This window comes from Sardina pilchardus, chromosome 20 (assembly GCF_963854185.1).
Source record: "Sardina pilchardus chromosome 20, fSarPil1.1, whole genome shotgun sequence".
Taxonomy (NCBI): Eukaryota; Metazoa; Chordata; class Actinopteri; order Clupeiformes; family Clupeidae; genus Sardina; species Sardina pilchardus.
Genome location: NC_085013.1, coordinates 689,836 through 708,656, shown reverse-complemented (window position 1 = coordinate 708,656; position 18,821 = coordinate 689,836). Strand labels below are relative to the sequence as shown.

General features: G+C 47.8%; 1 protein-coding gene across 1 annotated transcript in view; it reads right to left on the bottom strand.

Moving 5' to 3' along the window:
• The window catches only part of LOC134067915 (cysteine-rich motor neuron 1 protein-like), a 51,793-nt gene that overhangs the window by 14,056 nt on the left and 18,916 nt on the right, over positions 1–18,821 (bottom strand). Inside the window, exons 4-8 of the mRNA XM_062523404.1 lie at positions 17,189–17,428; positions 10,520–10,699; positions 5,658–5,861; positions 2,043–2,171; positions 1,550–1,703 (exon numbers count right to left, since the gene is read on the bottom strand). Of these exons, the coding sequence (XP_062379388.1) occupies positions 1,550–1,703; positions 2,043–2,171; positions 5,658–5,861; positions 10,520–10,699; positions 17,189–17,428 (907 nt within the window). The remainder of the gene's footprint in view (positions 1–1,549; positions 1,704–2,042; positions 2,172–5,657; positions 5,862–10,519; positions 10,700–17,188; positions 17,429–18,821) is intronic.

Sequence of the window (18,821 nt, the reverse complement as noted above, 5' to 3'; positions counted from 1 at the left end):
TCCCGTGCCCTTGGAGCGAGGACTTTTTGTTTAAAAGGTGGCCTGTGGAATTTCACTTGGGGACTACTGCTGGCTCGGCACAAAATTCCAGCGGTCCCAGAGCCCACTGCTATGTCCCGCGGGCTTTCTGTGATGTTTTAGGGCCATTGAGGAAGGGAAACGCGCTAAGACCTCCCCTTTTGTGTGTGGGGGCCCAAGCGTTGGACTGTGCCAAATGTCAGTAACAACAGCCCTGCTGGGCAGTGAGCACACGTTCACAGCACTGAGGCTTGTACTTTTCCCTTCCCCTTGTTACGCTCTCTCCTCTGCTGGACTTTGAGAAAAGACTACAGCCTGCTGCCCATGAGAGTACAAGGAAGTACAAGGGGGGGGGAAAGTATCCAGAGCTATTAGCTCTAACTTTTTTCACTTCTGTCTTTGAGGTACTTGTTGCATAAACACAATGCAGACCCCTTCATAATTATACAAAACAAGAGAACAAACAAACAAAACTGTGTGGCATTCAAAGTTTCCTAAGACCTCCCCCTCCCAATCCCCTCTCAATCGTCTTTTCGTGAGCCATGAAAAACAAGAGCCAGCTTTCTCCCCCTATCTCTATCACTCTCTCTCTCTCTATCCCTCCCTCTCTCTCTCACTCTATCCCTTTCTCTCTCTCTCTGGAGAGCAGCGGCGGGAGTGATGCCCTTTGGCTCACCAGCGGCTCCTGCCTTAAACTGGGGCTTATGTGTATGAGGGCTGAAGCCAGGGCTTCCTGCCTGTGCTCCGTGACCCCCTCAGGGCCATCCTTTGCTGGGGCTTCCGGAGCGGACTCATCAGCCCTTCATCCCCAAGGGCCAGCTCCGGAGGTACCAAGGGAACGTGATTCAAATACCAGAGGAATCTGGCAACACACATACACACACACACACACACACACACACACACACACACACACACACACACACACACACACACACACACACAAACCCACACCTCATAAAGGCTGCTTTCTTTGCCAATGTACGTTTGATGGTTGTTTTGAAATGGAGAGACGCTTTATGAAAGGAAAGCAAAGAGGGAGGAGAGGGGACTGTGTAGGTTCTGCTGGGATGAGGGATGAGTGGGCAAGGGAGATGGAGAAGCACGGAGTGATGGAGAGAAAAGAGAATGAGGAGAGAGAGAGAGAAGTGAGTGAAGAAAGCTTCCAGATGTTTGATTGAGTTAAGGCGGATTAGGAGAGGGACGGAGGCCAGCGCTGGACCTGAGACGGTCACTCCACAGTCAGGATTAGGGGGCTCTGCTGCTGCTGCTGCTGCAGGCCTGTTTGATCTGGGAGCTGGCTGGGCTGGGCCGAGGAGGAACGGCTCTACGGCGGATTGGTGCCTGTGGGTCATCTGAGTAGGAGCCATGTCTGTCCAGTCTCTACCTCTCTCTCCAAAGCTAAACAACTCTGTCATTCTCTCTGCCTCCTTCACTTCTCTCTAAGACCATCTCAGAACACTCTCTCTCTCTCTCTCTCTCTCTCTCTCTCTCTCTCAGCAGAGGGTAAAGCCTACAGCAGGGGACTTACACATATCCATAAGGGCAGGTCTTGCTGCAGGTGAGAGGGCGACACCTGGGCACAGGTGGGTTACACTCGCACACCTCGCAACCAAAGTCATCCTTCTCGTATCCCATGGGACAATCCAGCGAGCAGTAGTTGGCCAAGTCTGGACAGGAGTCATCTGAAACAGTAATAGCAATATGGACACAGTATTATAGAAGGTTACAACAGTCCTCGGCCTCCACTGTAGGATCAATAGAGAACTCACTCTATCTATCTATTGATCTACTGATCTATCTATCTACAGTATCTATCTATCTATCTTTTCCTTTCTTTTTTTCTTTCCTTCTTTCCTTCTTATTCTCCATTAAACTGCAGGGGCAGAAGCAGATTACACAGACGAAAGTAATTCATCTGGTACTGTTCTCGTCCAGACGTGTTAGCAATGGTTGTTGCACAGGAAGGCTTTCAGTAAATTCACTGCAAGTCTATGTTGTGTGTTGTGTTAAGGCTGACTCACTGCTGAGACACTGGCACAGTAGGCATCCGTTGTTGTCTTGCTGGAATCCATAGGGACAATCCACGCCAGAGAGGGTACAGTTCTCCAATGGTGGACACAAGAGTGGACTCACAGTTTCATACGAGGGCTCTGGAAGACAAAAGGCAAGGACAACTCTATGATAGCCATCATCTCTCATTCATCACAACAGGCTGACCTGCAGCTCACTGGAGGCTGCCTCTCTAGTGTGTCTCTGACAGCAGGGAGCCATCTGACTCACTTCCACAGCACGCTGCCACCATCACTCTTGTGTTATGTTGGCCATTACTGAACCGCAGCGTTGGGGCAAATCATCAACCTCCCACTGTGGAATCCCCGCTGTCGAGGGTGGTCCACTTTTGCCTTCTCCAGTGGGCGAGCGGAACGGCAGGGGTTTTTGTTTAAACCTCGGCGCGTAATTGGGCAATTAAGGAAAAGTGATTGGCTTCAGAACACTTTCATCAGGGATTTTACAGCAACTGAATCAGCGAATGCCTGCTGACCTTACGGGCCCAGTTGCTCTCTCCTGCAACCACTAAGCACTGTTTATATCTGACAAGGGAGCATGCAAGGCCCTCAAGCTACACTCCTGAAAAAACAGGGTTCTTCACGTGGACATGTAGGGTTCTAGCACTACTTTCCCCATGGTGGAACCTTTTTGGAACAATCGTATATGATCTATACTGTATAATCTATATCAGGCAATCATCTAGTCTACTTATGTGGTTCTATTCAATAAGACTCAGTGCAGAGATGTGTAGGCCAAAGAAAGCAAATAAGTGTTTTTCTTTTTTGTAACTGTAATATCATAACATAAAATCATACTTCAGAGTTGATGTTTCTAAATTTTCTATGGAGAAACTATGGTTCTATGCTTATGGTTTTTGTTCCCTCTCTTGAGTGTCCAGAACAGAGCAGTGGACCATGCTGAGGTCATCTGTCAGCTACTGTTGGGGGTATCCCATATCAAGCGCCCCTACCCAGGCTCCCGGCCCTCTGCCTGCCCCCCAACCCCAGCCCCCCCCTGAGCTTCTGTTTCCTGTGGACCGTGCCAGTAGCAGTCCAATCTAAATATCCTGGACACAGCAGCAGCAATCAAAAAGCCCAAAGCTACAGTGTTTGGGGTAAACACAGGGAGTGATTAACTCCAGCAGAGCCTCCTCTCTCTCCTTCCCTGTGGCTGGCACTCCTGACACATGAGAGCCTCCTCTTGCTGTTTAAATGATCCGGCGCACAACGGAAGCCCACTCACAGACATAAAACAAACTCTGCACAACGGTTTGGGCTTGTTTGGATCCAATGAGGAAGGGAGGAAATGTGGAGGCCCTCATCTTCAATGAGGTGTTTGTGTGTGTCATTGGGAGGAGGATGGAGGGGGGGTGGCTTGATGTAGCTGCATGCGGGCAGTCCAAAATTCTGTCCCTGCCAGCCTCTGCACACACTCATACACACACACACACACACACAAACACACACACACACACACACACACACACACACACACACACACACCCCGCTTCAATCATCTTCTCTTATCCTTCAAACCTGCCAACGGGAGGTACAGACTCTGCTCTGCCTAATTGTGCTCTCTGAAAAATAATACACCCTCAATTAAGTAGCCTTGTGAGCGCACGGCTGCTTCGCCAGGTGGGTCCCATTTCGGAGAGGGCCGAGGAGGCCATAAAAAAAGGGGGAACAAAGCTTCCGTGGGCGAAAGAATGCAGGCCGGCCTCCCCTTAACGAGGAGCACCTCCACTCCACTGTGCAGGGATCACTGGAGCCCTAATGAGCTCGATACGGCCCGCGCTCACGGTGGCTACCACAGAGCCACACACCTGCACGGGTCACTGGGATTGCAGCGACCGAGCTGGATATTACAGTATGCTTGGCAGCTCCCAGGATTGAGCCAGCTCCACTGTACACACTGCATTGTGCCCAGACCACACAGCACAAGCATACAGTATACAGGCTGGACTTGGGTATAAATGAAACAAATGGCAATAGCTAAAAAAATGTGTGTTTTATTTTAGCCCTATTTGACTATGTCTGTATGCCATTTAGAAAAACATTAGAGACTGATTATACAGTGGACTAGAGGGAGAATAGCATATACAGTATGTTCATATAAACCTGAACAATACAATTTCCAGTCAAAGACGACAAGAAAAGACTACTGTTCTTGTGACCTGTAGTCTCCTGAGTAACAGTTAGAATATAGTGTGCTTGACTACCCTACATTACTACCACCCACACACTAAACTGCAGGAATGCACTGAGGGACAGAGTCTACATGTAGTCTGTTTGACCCCCACACTGCCATCTTTTAGAGAGAGGTAGAATTTGTGTGTGTGTGAGACATGATCAGGCCAAGCTCGTAGGCTGTACTGGGCCGTGCCCAATGTCCTCACATTCCAGCCATGATGATGCTGTTTTTCCAATAAGGACCCAAGATCCCAGAGTCTGTGCCACACGGCAAGATGGATCTCTCCCTCCCAGAGAGTAGGGACCTTGAGCTCACCGTCCAGACACTGCTGGAATACTTGGAATAGTTTGGATAGTTTAATGATGAGGTGTTGAGTTCTCCTCGGTCATAGTCTGTGAGTGTGTGCGTGTGTGTCCCTGTTTGTGTGAGGTATGCTTCCTGTGCGGGTAAGAGTTCAAGAATTTTTTAAGAATGAGTCGTTACACGTTGATGTTTATCCCACGCTGTGTATGTGCTTGAGTCATTTTATGTATGTGAGTATTTTTTGCGTGTTTGTTTGTGTAAATGTCACTGATCACATAGTACAATTGAGACATTTGGGAATGATAAAAGTCATTGCTTTAATGTTACTCATTAACACCGAAAGAGTGTGTTGTGAAAATGTGTATATCATTTAAATACACAGACACACACAATAACAATGTTTTCAAAGCCTCCAATGTGTTAAGTATCCACATAAATTCTGACGCCCGCCCATGGCGTCTGAAGTGCCAAGAGACATCAAAGTGTGTGAATCTGAATTTTTTTTTACTGTTTTCAACCATTTGAGCCAACGGTTGTGGCACTGTTGGTTAAAAGTAGCCTATGGCTTTTCTTACCTTAGCAACCGCTGCCATCAGTGAACAAAACTAACTAATATGGGATGACTATGGTATAGTAATATTTCTTTAGCCATTATTGATTACAACGGCACTGAATACTGTTTCTGTCATTGTTATGCCTTAATTAAACTGGCACAAAACTACACTATGTCTTATTTTCACAGTTTTCACCCTATGAAGTAGTCTGGCTATCATCATACTAAGCTCAATCTTTTAAGATTGAACATTAGTAAGAGGAGGCTGCGCTTTGTTTCTACTGCACAGGAGGCGTGATCAGTGGGCATCGCTCAAATGACTCTGTACGCTTGGACAGTCCTTCAACCAATCAGACCAACGATTTGGATAAGCTAGTCTTTTGGATAAGCTAGTTTCTGATTGGAGCCAAAGGTTCTGGCAGGGAACAGAGGAGATAGATGTGCAGGTTTCCAGCCTGAGCTGCCGGGCGAAATCCAAATTCACCCAGCCTACCTATGTGAGAAAGTGTGAGAAAGTGAAATGTATTCCAGGACGCACCTTCACAGAAGGGGCAGCACTCTCCGGGGATTTTGACTGGGTTCTGGCAGCTCTGCTTGCAGGCCATGGCAGTGCAGTGGGGCTCTCCGTCCACACACTGGCAGAAGGTGCAGTCGTCCTCCTTCCACTGCTCCTCATGCTGCCGCAGCTTGTGGTTGAGCCAGCAGCTGGCCTTGGTGCTGTCACGGGACAACAGCTCCACATCTACACAGAGCACACAGGCAAAGAGCTCACATTACACACAGACAAACAGACATAACAGGCCTGGTTCCCATACACCGATTCAGCCTAGTTCTAGACTAAAAGCTTTTTTCAATGGAGATCTTAATCAAAGTTCTCTTTTAGTCCAGCACAAGGCTTAAGCTATGAATCGGAAACCAGCCAAATGAAAATAGGAAATTAGACATTGACATTACATGTAATAGACATTATACATAGACATTAACAATGTCTAAACCGATAATAAGAATATACATGTATTACAAAATATTAAGAGACTGAGAAAGTTTACAAATAAATTAGAGACAGACATGAAGAATATCTTGTAAATATTAGAAAAATACATTATGATCAAACACTGAGATCTTTGTGCCCAGGAGCAGCAAGTGCTCTTGACAGTATACAGGTCACAAGTTCACATCTTTAGCAAGGACAAGCAGAGTTGCTTTTTCTCCTCCTTCACTCTCTGGCCAGAGGAGCTGCAGCCCGCAGAAGGAATTATTAGCGTCCCGACATGAGCGTTTGAAGTGCTGGACAGCTGCTAAGTGAAGCCAAATGTGTGCTGGGGACCTGGAGTGCTGTCCTGCCATGGTGCTGCGCTGGCCTGGGCTGCAGAGGCTTGGGAAATGTGTGCTTAATGTGTCAGTGTTTCCCATGAATAGAGCATAATTGGGGCTATTTTGCTGACAACAGAGGCAGACTGTTATCCAGATATCACTGAGGCCTTTTGTTGGTAGAGGGTGAGCTTGTTTGGTGTGTGCATGTGTGTGTGTGTGTGTGTGTGTGTGTGTGTGTGTGTGTGTGTGTGTGTGTGTGTGTGTGTGTGTGTGTGTGTGTGTGTGTCTGTGTGTGTGTCTGTGTGTATGTGAGTGTATGTTAGTGTTGAAATGTGTGTGTATGAGAAAAAGAGGGACAATGGGTTTGTGAGTGTATAATCGTTAGTGTGTATGGGTGGGTGGGTGTGTGTGTGTGTATGGTTTGTTTGAGTCAGTGTTTATGGTTTCTGTATGTGTGTGAATGTGTGCAGCCAAGTGTGCATGTGCGTTCACATGTGTGTGAGAGTTGATCTGTGACTGCCTGCGCTCTGGGACTCACTGCATATCCATGTGCTTGTTTTGGAGTATCTGTTTGCAGTCTGATGGACTGATGTATGTTTTGAGATATCTGTATGTATAAGAGTGTGCGAGTGCATAGAAATGTGTGTGTGAGTATCTGTGTGTGTGTGTGTGTGTGTGTGTGTGTGTGTGTGTGTCTCCTTGGGGTAGGATTGTTTGCCTGATTCCAGCAAAGAGTTGGCTGCTGTGTGTCTCTTTCCATCTGGGTGCAATTACCCTCAGAATGAAGTGTCTTTACTTCTCTTTATCCTTCTCTCTCTCTGTCTATCTCTCTATCTATCCTTTTTCTTCCCTCTTGCCCCCAGTGGTCCTTGCTCCTCATTTTCCAGCTCTCGCTCTCAATGATCTGTTTCTCAGTACACGGCTCATTGCTCTCATGCACCGACTAAAGACACAAACACAAGACACCGGGGGTTATTATAGCTCAGTGGGAAACCAGCACAAAACACAGACCACTAAATCATCTCGCCCATGAACTCTGACCCCAGTAGCAGGCTTCCCTGTGTACATTTGACCTATAAGGCAGGGCTCGATAAGGACAGCCCAAACTTGGCAAAGGCCAGGCAAACATGAGTTTAGCATTAAAAGTCTATAAGTTTGACAGACAACAACTTTCACCCCTCTTGGCAGGCAGGCAGGTTATTGTGAGTGTATGGAAATGTATTCCTACTAAAGTTTTATTTAGCTTTACGGGATTCATGGTTCCTGTTCACCTGACTTCACCTCCAGAGAGCCCCATGCCTTCCCTCTCTGTTACACTACTCTACTCTATTACAGTTTGAGTCCATGTCAAGACGGGCAGTAGTTCAATTTCATTTGTATTGTTGTTTGTTGTGTTATTACAATCATTTTGAGGGATGACCATATAATATCAAATTACTTTCTGTGAAAACACCAAAACAAACGGATCTAATTTGGAACTGCTGAGAGGTCTCTTCTATTGTGAGAACTGGCAATGGGAAATGGCAGAGCCCTCGCTAAAACCTGCAACACTAAAATCTTTATTAAGATCAGATTTTGCTTTTTGCTTGAACACCCCATAATCAGAGGTGAGTTTGATATGTAAACTGCACAGATAGATTCCCCCAGGTCCTCCACACACAGTGAATGGGCCAGCCATGCAGCCCACAATGCACTGCACTGAGTCTCCGAGTCCCTGCAGCGAGAGTGTGAGTGTGTGTGTGAGCAGCGAGAGGGCTGAGTGTGTGTGTGTGTAAGTGTGTAAGTGTGTGTGAGCAGCCAGAGGGCTGAGTGTGTGAGTGTGGGGAGATGAAAGCATTCCCGGTCGTCACGGTGAGCGTGGAGAGAGAGGTGGTGCACTCCAGGTGCGCAGCAGATTCTGTCCCTCAGTAACCCCTAGCCTGGCCTGGCTGCTACAGATGGATTAACAAGTCAGACACACACACACACACAAAAGCGCACACACACAGATGTGCACACACGCACACATACACACACACACACACACACACACACACACACATACACACACACACACACACACTGCTGGCCACATGGTCTTCTACAACCAGGTGCTTTATGCTCTCCTGTATGGCTGGGAGTCCATGTGTGTGCACTCAGGTGGCAGCTTACTGCACTGAGGGTGTGGATGTATACTGTAGATGAGAGTTTGGAAGGATAAGATAGACATTTCCCAGTTCTCCACAATACCTTACGTGTGTGTGTGTGTGTGTGTGTGTGTGTGTGTGTGTGTGTGTGTGTGTGTGTGTGCAGGTTAAGGGGGGAGGGCATCAGGCAGGCAGGAGGTAGGCCTGTCCTTCCAGCCACCCGTGCAGTCTATGGCTGATGACAGGTGCCCCCTCAGATCCGGAGGTTTACACGCCAAAGCGCTCCACCAGAGAGCCTGCTATGGTTCACTCATTTGTGGGCCCTTGTGTCTGGGGCACGTTAACGACTGTGGCACACAGCTGGCCTGAAACAGCAGGCATTAAGGTGAAAGCACAGAGCGAGCCCGCGCATGTGTGTGTGTGTGTGTGTGTGTATGTGTGTGTGTTCATGATTAAGGTGCCCTGAATGGCAACACAGGTAGAGAGAAGGAGAGCAACTCTGTTTATGGATGCTGACAAAGAATCTCAACCCTGGAGCCACTCACTTCCAAAATTCAAGAGAGATTTTTATGCACGTGTGCGTGTGTGTGTGTGTGTGTGTGTGTGTGTGTGTGTGTGTGTGTGTGTGTGTGTGTGTGTGTGTGTGTGTGTGTGTGTGTGTGTGTGTGTGTGTGTGTGTGTATGTGTATGATAAAAAAAGAGCGGGGGGGCTGGAATATGTATTTCAAGCAGGAAGGCCCTTCAGAGTTTACAGAGGGTATATTGAGAGATTGTGTGTGTGTGTGTGTGTGAGAAAGAGAGTGGGTGTGTATCAACATCTAAATGGCTACATGTTAACATATTAACACATTAACACTTCCCATACTGCTCCCTCCTTGCTTTCACCACTCATCCAATCAGAACACTCCTGTCATAGATCATCCAATCACAAGCCCTCTTGTCCCTCTGACATGTACCCTCCTTTTCAGTGGGAATGCAGAACAAATTAGAGTTGAATGAGTACATGGGGTAATATCGCATAATAACAATACCAGCCCTTAAACCTACAGCTAATACTCTATATATGTGTAACATAGCCTACAGCAGCAGGATATTGTCTGTCTATATGTATGCAGTTTGAAGGCAAATACCGCTCACAGGAAATCAGACTTCATGCCTATGCTACCATGCAATTTGCTGTCCTATAGGAATCCTAGTCTACAGCATAAGTGAGTGCTTGTAAGCAATGCGATCTGTGGTTCATTATGAGCTGAGCACTAGGTCTGGCAATGCAAGCTCCAGTCATGCTAGCCGTGGATCATGACTCCAGATGTTCCAGTTAGTTTAAGACTTTTACATACACTCTTGTTCTCACAGACTTGTGAATGCCTAGGGTTAGTCACATGCCGCAAATACGACCATGCTACGATCTGCTACCCCTCCATTCCGTCAGTACACGGGAAGTAATACATGATCTTCATACACAGCCTGGCTCTGCAAATGGGAAAGTAAAGTAAGCCTATGCCTACACCAAAACAGCCCTATTCCAGCCTGTCACTGAAAGGAGGGACAGGTCATTCTTTAGTTACCTTTATTAACCGTCTCTGACCGTGACGTCATCCAGAATCGCTAACGGTACTTTCAACTCTTGCACTTTGGTCCTCATTTGGTTGCCAGCTATGTACCTTCTTCTTTGTCTTTGTTTGGTTGTCCATATTGTCTGACACATTGCTGTCTCTGTATGTTTTATGTATGTCTGCAGCAGTACCCTGTCTCTAGCCCAAATTTCTCCCAAGGGAGACGAATAAATTAACTTGACTTGACTTGACTTGAATTGATTAACTGTTGCAGCTCTACTCACACACATTTGTATGCATTTATGTGTGTATTTCTGTGTGTGTGTGTGTGTGTGTGTGTGTGTAATCATGTGGTGCGTTAGCATGAATGTATGTGTGTGTGGACACATGTGTAATCATGGTACCTATGCACACAGGGCAGCACTCTCCCTCAGGGATGTAGAAGTTGTCGCAGTCCAGCTCGGCACACTCGGCCTTGGAGCAGAAGGAGATGCCCCCACGACACTGGCACAGCCAGCAGGCATCCATGCGGTACACCTCGCCCTCCGAGTACTCCTTGGCATTGTGAGAACATTTGGGCGAGACTGCAGAGACCAACAGGGAAAAGGGAGAAAAAGAAATGTTTGAGAAATGGAAAAAGTTTGGCAGATTCTTAGATAAGTAGGCAAATAGATACAAACAAACATCTAGTATACTGCTCCTTCCTTAAAACACTTTATTTAACCTCTCACACTTTCTGTTCTAAAAATATATTCATTCACTTATCTACACTATGAACACTTTTTTTGCAACTTATGACTAAATAAGCAGCACAAATGTTATGACCATGTGGTCTCTAGAATCCAAAACAGTGGTTAGTCTGGCTAAAATGCTCATTTGAAATGTGGAGGTTGGTTCAGCCAGTCGCTGTCTCTTATAGTAGTGGATCTGATGAATGGGACATACTGTATGGGCTATTGGCTGCTTGCTTCTGAACTGATATGAAGCAATTTACGTGGAGCAGCATCACTGAAATGTCGTCACAGTTCAGAATTAGCAGCCAAATCTCAAACACAAGGAGAACAGTATAACAAAAAGCCTTTTGCTGTTGCTCATTGGCTTTGATAGGGTGGGAGGTGGGTCAGTGCCAACCGTAACATTCCAGATTAAGTGTAGCAAATGTTGTGATTGGCTGTGCATGCTTGCCAAAGCGCCCCCGCCCCGGGCCAAGAATTCCAAGATGCCACTGCTTGGCGCCTTGGCAACTCAGACAGTCGTGGATCAATCTCAAAAGAATTAGCCCAGACACTGAAGCGTCACTAAAGACAGACATTATGGGTGATAGCCCTATTTGGACATGACACGAGGGGGATGCCAGTGATGACTGCATGATTAAGCTGAGCCGTGTCTATCGCTGCACCCTGATCACATTGAGTTGTGCACTATCTACAGCAGTCTAGACTCTTCAGTAAGAGTGGACTAATATCACGGCGTCCATATTCAGCAGACCCTACCATTTACGAGTGATTTAGTGTCCTTCCGTGCGCCGCTTTCTCTCCTTTTTTTCACTGGCTCTTTTTTTCTGTGGGGTCAGCAGTTTTCTGCAGCTTAAGAGGCAAGGGGGTGGGGTGGGGGGGTGGGGGGGTGGGGGGCTTACAGGCTCCAAACAATGAAGTCAGGCCTGCTTTGCGGGAATGTGGCGGTGCTATGTGAAGTCTTGTAGCCGGTGCGCTGGGTTAAAGAAAACAGGAGCAGGGGCCAGAGCGAGCGGTCTGGAGGGCTGGCGGGCTGAGCCGCAGGCGGCAGGAGGCCCAGCGCTAAGCACCGGAAACCTCCGCTGTCTCAGGGGCTCGGGCCCGCCGAACAATGGCCGCCGCACGCATCACTGGAGACCCATAACAACAGGCGGCCAGCGAGCGAGCAGCGAGCGAACGCACGCAATGTTCCCGCCGGGGCCCGGGCCGTGTCCCCCTCTTCACCTCTCGCTATCTCATACAAGTCACACACACACACACACACACACACACACAGACACCCACACACACACACACACCACACACACACACGCACAAACACAAATCTGCAAGCATTCTCCATAGATACTGTACATAGCACACATGCATATATCATAAACATACAACACACATACCAACATGCAAACATTCTCCATATATACAGTACATACAGCAGATAGCACACACAACACCAATGCACATACATTCACAAAAATTACACAACATACATAAATACATACATTCACATACACACCAACCACCACCATTCACACACACTACACTTGCACCAAACAAGGCAGATAACCACAACACAACAACTAATGCACACACTGTTTCACTCACACACTTTCTTTCTCTCTCAAACACACACATGCAGACACTCACATATGGGACTGTAACATATGATTCAGTGCCATTTTGATTGCATCTGACTGGTTGCCTCTCTCTGTTCTAAAATTCTAAAATCTTTGGGTTGCACTCTGTGCATACAATACTACAGTATATAAATAAATGTGACTTGACTTGACTTGACTAAAATGCCTTTCGTTTGGCATTTCATTTGAAAAGTCAGTGAGGTTTTAAAATCACTTTGAGGATCCGTCCAGTGCAGAAGCACTCCCCCATCCATCATGAGAACCCACCAAGCACCAACCGCTCCACACAGCACAGCAGAGAGTGGCCTCAGCAGCAGAGAAGGCCCCTGAGGGCCCCTAGAACTCTTCAGCAGCCCCTCTAATGGAGCCAAACAAACAGAATGGGAGCAGGCTTCCCTCAGTCTCTTTATCACCATTGAGTGCTGGATCAAACAAAATAGTAAACAAAGTTGCACTCAAAAATACATCTGTGCAATAGAAAATGTTCTGTTTTTCTGACCAGCTCTCTGATGTAACGCTACCTCAAAGGGACACACATGATGGACAGGACAGGAGGTGTCCGTTCTCCCATGGACGCACAGCCTGTCCACTCATCTGGTTATGCACAATGAGTGCAGGCCAAGACAATGATGGGCAGTCATAGGGTGTGTTATGTAACAGGACAAAGGGAAGGGGAAGGGTGGGTGGAGGCTTTCATATATGTCAGACCAGAGGAGGGGGCCCTTTGAGTGGCACATAAATGGGAGCAGAGTTCTTTCTGTCTGTCTCTCTTTCTTCTATTTCTTTGATTCTCTCTCCTTCCGTCTCTCTCTCTCTCTCTCTCTCTCTCTCTCTCCCTGATAGCACTGGTAGGCTGAGGCTGATGTGAGCATCTGCGCTCCATACTCCAACTGGAGATCCAAAGCACGCCGCTGACCCCTTCAACTGGCCTGGCCCAGTGTGCTCCCTCTAACACAAAGCAGGTGGGCTCGCGGAGTTGAAAGTGATGTGAGGGGTTCTGCTGCTTCTTCCCTCAGTCCCCCAAACACCCCTCTTCATCCTCCTCACCCTCTCACCCCCATCACCCACAGCCCATCATGTGGCCCGCTCCCCATTACACAAGGGAAGAGTCCTGCCGTCCACATGCAGCAAGGCCAGGCAGCAGAGAGCATTCACTAAGCGCTTTGCAGAGGCTCCAATCAAAACGCTACGGAAAACAATCGGACGTCATTGACAGGATGCGCACATATGTGATTTCCGCAGTGTTTGTTAACCCTTATGTTGTCCTTGGGGTCAATTTGACCCCAAGCAGTGTTTAACATCATAAAATATATGGTTCACTTTTTTTGTTTTGCTTCAAGTTTCATGACTTTTCCTTATTTGAAGGGTACAACAGAGTAAACATGAAATTTGCACAAAAATATGTTTCCAATGTCCTGTAAAAAAAATAGTTACGTTGGTGGTATTGGGGTCAATTTGACCCCATTTTTATGAAACATGATGAAAATGAATATTTGACAAATTATGGATATTATTATTGTAATAGTATGAGAACATGTAGCTATTATCATTATTTCATATACAAGTACATATTACATATAAGTTATTTTGGCAGGTCTGAAAAAGTCCAAAAAGTCAGCCTTTGGGCTGTTGACACTGGATTGGCCATATTGCCAGTCAGGGTTCCAGGGTTCATAAAGGGGTGTGGGGGGGTGGGATTGTTTTGTAGGGCTTTTGATAGTGGTTATTACACTCTTGTTAAGTACCTACCACAAAAAAAAATTGGGTAAAAAAAATAATTTTAATCATTTTTGAGAGTTTTTTGTAGCTGGGGTCAAATTGACCCCAAGGACAATGAACGTCGTAAGATTTTAGGACAACATGAGGGTTAAAACTGATCCCCACCCCCTGACAAAAACCCCCTCATACACCACTAATGGGATTCCAGGCATGCTTTCTGACTTATTCCACCACATTTGAGTGTGGACAAAACTGCACGCAATGCAAAGTGCTTAAGTTTGATGATTAGTTGGTTGGAACCGCCCAAAATCATTTATGACATGAGAGGAAAAACCCACCTCAAGTCAAGTGTGTTTATCATTTCCCATAGCCAGCCATTCAAATGCACAACACTAACAAAGGATGTTTTGTTTCCTGCTGCACTCACAAGCCTCAACTGTAAACATTCTGGAGCTGTGCACTTTCTACAGTTAACAGAACATGATTTCAAAGAGGCTTACAGCGTGGTATTTTCTTAATGAATTACAATGAATTATCCTAAACTGTAGCGCAACTTTGGATGAAGAGAACTAAATCCAAATGTTGTGCCAACGCTACCATTCATGCAAACATTGCAGAAGGGAAGAAGATTGTTTTATTTTGCTGAAGGCTAATAGAGACAGTAGACAGTTGATGGTCCTCTGCCACCCTCACAAACACACAGACACACACACACACACACACACACACACACACACACACAGAAAGGAAAGAGTGAGTGTGTCCTGATACAGCAACCTCACAGGCACCAAATGGTGTGTGCTGGCCAGTGTCTTAGCTGTGTGTGTGTGTGTGTGTGTGTGTGTGTGTGTGTGTGTGTGTGTGTGTGTGTGTGTGTGTGTTGGCACTGGTGTTGGGGTGCAGTCATGTGGGTGCTAAACGCCAGTGCCGAGAGGCAACAAAGGGCATGAGGCTCGAGCCCCAGGAGCAGCAGACACTGCTTATCCAAACAATGATCCCCAGCAGACCCCCACCGGCCCCTACAGAGCAGCCATTCAGGGCCCCCCATCTCCAGCCTGCCCCTGGCCCTCACCATCAGGCTCACCCACCCAGGGCCAGCCCTCCGACTAGCCTGCCTCCAGTGCACACACAACGCATTCCCATACATGACCTGCTGAACCTCCCCCTCTGCTCTCCCCTAAAAATAAAATACCCCCACTGACCACTCTCCATCTCTCTCTCTCTCCTTCTATCCATCTGTTTGTTCTTTCTCTTCCTATCCCACCCTCTCTCTCTCTCTCTCTCTCTCTCCCTCCCTCCCTCCAGCCGTGTGCAGTAGACAGGAACTCTTTGACACTGCACTTGTGTAGGGGAGAGCAGGACTGGTAGCCTAAGCACTTTTCTGGTCACCACGCTCGTTAAGTCCATTAATTCCAGGACAGGGCACACATTTAGGGGAAGGCGCAGGGGCCAGAATGGGAATTTGTTCTGTTGGTAAAACAGTGAATATTTGCAGCTAGCGCAGTGTAAACAGGGCCGGGGTCCTGCTCCACTCCCTACCAACGGAGCACAGCGCACCAACACGCCACGGCAACAGGGCGGGCTCCCTACCCACCCCCCATCTCATCTGGCCTCCCATCCTGTGCTTGTGTCTTTCTCCATCTCTCTCTGCTATCTCTCTCTCTTTTTCCCTGTCCATCTCCTCTCTCTCCTCTCTATCTCTGTATGTCTCTTCTCTCTTTCTCTATCTTTCTCCTCTCATTCGGATCCCCCTTTCTGATTTGTTCTCACTGTACAACACGCTGCTCTCTAAACTTCAGAACTCAGTCTTTCACTGTCGCCCTCTCTCCTTATGTCTGTTTTCATCAGAGGTTCTCTCGTTCTCTCTCATATCCTTCTATTCCTTTCTCCTCCTCTCCCTCGCTCCCTCCTTCTCTCCATCCCCATTAAAAGGGCAGTGTGGTGTTGGTCTGTACTCCACCCAGTCCACTCCCCATCCAGCTCTGCTTCATAAGGCCTCTCTGATTGGAGCCCTCTCTGACCCCAGGTCAGTTTGTTTGTTTGTGACTACGCCTCTCCCCCCTCACAGAGAAACAAACATAGCTTCTCCTCTCGCCACATGGGCGTGACAGATTGAGGGACTGACTGATTAAGTCCCGGCCCGGCCGTAAATACTGCAGCATTCACAAGCTTGCCTGTGAGCCCAGCGCAGGATTTGGCCCAGTTCTGGCCCTGACTTGGCCCAGTGCTGGTCAGCAGGGTGAAAGTTCACATAGCTAAGATGATAGCTAACCATGCTGGATGTGGTCTTTATTGAGTCCTTTACTGCGTCAGTGGCTTCATGAGTGAGGGAGAGTTAGCAATGATAGGAATCCAAAAACATTCATTCATACAGGAATCCATATGGCCACACACACACACACCATACAGTACATGAAGTGAGTGTGCATGTGCGTGTGTGTTTGCGTGTGTGTTTGCGTACGTGCCTGCATGCGTATACAAGAAGTTCCAAAGTAGCAGACAAGATTCTTGAAATCACAATGTTTTGAACCAACACCTGGCCATCCAAGGTTGTAAATATATAATGGTGTGCATTCATAACATTCATGAGCTGCACAGAGTATGCCGTGGATTCAGAGCATGTGTTCTGTCTGGTGCATCCAGATGGATTGAAAGTTCACTCCACTATATAACAAACTCTCTGTCCATATATTACGCACCTTAATAAACAGTTTAAATTTATGCTCAAGACGGTACACATGGGGAGTGTTGGTTTTCAGTCTAGACTGGGTAGAAGTTCACTTCAGAATATAGCAAGTATAATGTGAGCACAAAAATATATAATTAACTCTAACATAACACTAACTTTATAGGCCCCAAGGTATATGCGTAAAACTACTTTACATATGTGAATAAATGTATGGCTGTTGGACTGCACCACTGTCTATGTGAGCGTGTGGAGTTGAGAATAAAGCATGTGTTGGTTGGCTGGGCAGCAGCACCCTACCTCTCTGGCACTCGTAGTCGTGGCAACAGTCGCCGGGGGCACCGGTGGCCTGGTGGAGGGGCACAGCCTTCTGGGCAGCAGGGCAGAGGGGGGGCGGGGGGCACGTGCCACAGGTGCAGCGGGGGGGAAGGGAGGGGCAGCAGGCGGCCGGCAGCGTGGAGCCCAGCGTCAGCACCGAGTCCCCAGGGCAGTCGGGCACCGCCACCGGTGGGCATGTGATGCCCACACACTTGAGCTCCTCTGAGGGAGGGAGGGAGAGAGAGAGAGAGAGAGAGAGAGAGAGAGAGAGAGAGAGAGAAGGGGGGCAGAGGGAGAAGGAAAGAGGGGGAAGAGTGAGAGACGAGGAGGAAAGAGTGATCGAGAGGGGTAGAGAGAGAGAGAGAGAGAGAGAGAGAATGAGTCACACACACCTATGAACACATACAAATATAAACACACACACAGACACATCCACAGACAGACACACCCATGAGAATCAGGATACAGTCACACCAAAACACAAGACCAGACCAAAGCATATCCATGTGCCGACACACTCGCACACACACACACACACACACACACACACACACATGCGCGCATAAGCACACACACTCTCTCTCACACACACACACACACACACACACACAGTCTCTCTCATTCAGAAACACATCCAATAACAGTCCTTGACCCCATCCATTCAGTAACAGCTCTTTCCACTTCACTCAGCTGGAGACAGTGGCCATACTGTTCACTCTGGGGTGAGAGAGAGGAGGAGGGGGAGAGGGAGAGAGAGAAACACACAGAAAGAGAGAGGCCGTTGAGGTGGAGGTGGACAAGAGAGGCCGTTGCTGTGATGACGGTGAGACCGCTCATGTTCCGTTATCGTGGCAGCGGTCACTAGATCTGGTCACTGCCGCGGCTCTGACAGCTTTACAGCATCCTGGGTGGGAGATCCCAGCGGCGGACGGGACAGCACAGGGATTTGAGCGCTTCCTGCCCCTGATCCCCGCGCAGTGGGCGCCGTTTAGACTCCCAACATATACATCCTCCTCTCACTGCCCCTGATCCCCGCGCAGTGGGCGCCGTTTAGACTCCCAACATATACATCCTCCTCTCACTGCCACGGCCCTTTCACCGCCTCACGCACGCCACTCTCTTGTTCCTCTCCAGTCTCTCTCTCTCCATTAGTGTGCACTCACTCATTTCACTCATTCACAATAAATGCCCTCACTTTCTTTCTCTCTCTCTTCCCCTCTTTTGCTCCTTCTCTCCCTTCTTCATTGTCTCTCTCTCTGCCTTTCTGTGTGTACTGTGTATCTGTGTCTGTGGTGTGTGTGTTTGTGTGTCTGTGTGTGCTGTGTATCTGCGTCTAAGGTGTGTGTGTGTGTCTATGTGTGCTGTGTATCTGTGTCTGTGGTGTGTGCTGTGTATCTATGTCTGTGGTGTGTGTGTGTCTGTGTGTGCTGTGTATATGTGGTGTGTGTGTGTCTGTGTGTGCTGTGTATATGTGGTGTGTGTGTGTCTGTGTGTGCTGTGTATCTGTGTCCGTGGAGTGTGTGTGTCTGTGTGTGGTGTGTGCTGTGTATCTGTGTCTGTGGTGTGTGCTGTGTATCTATGTCTGTGGTGTGTGTGTGTGTGTGTGTCTGTGTGT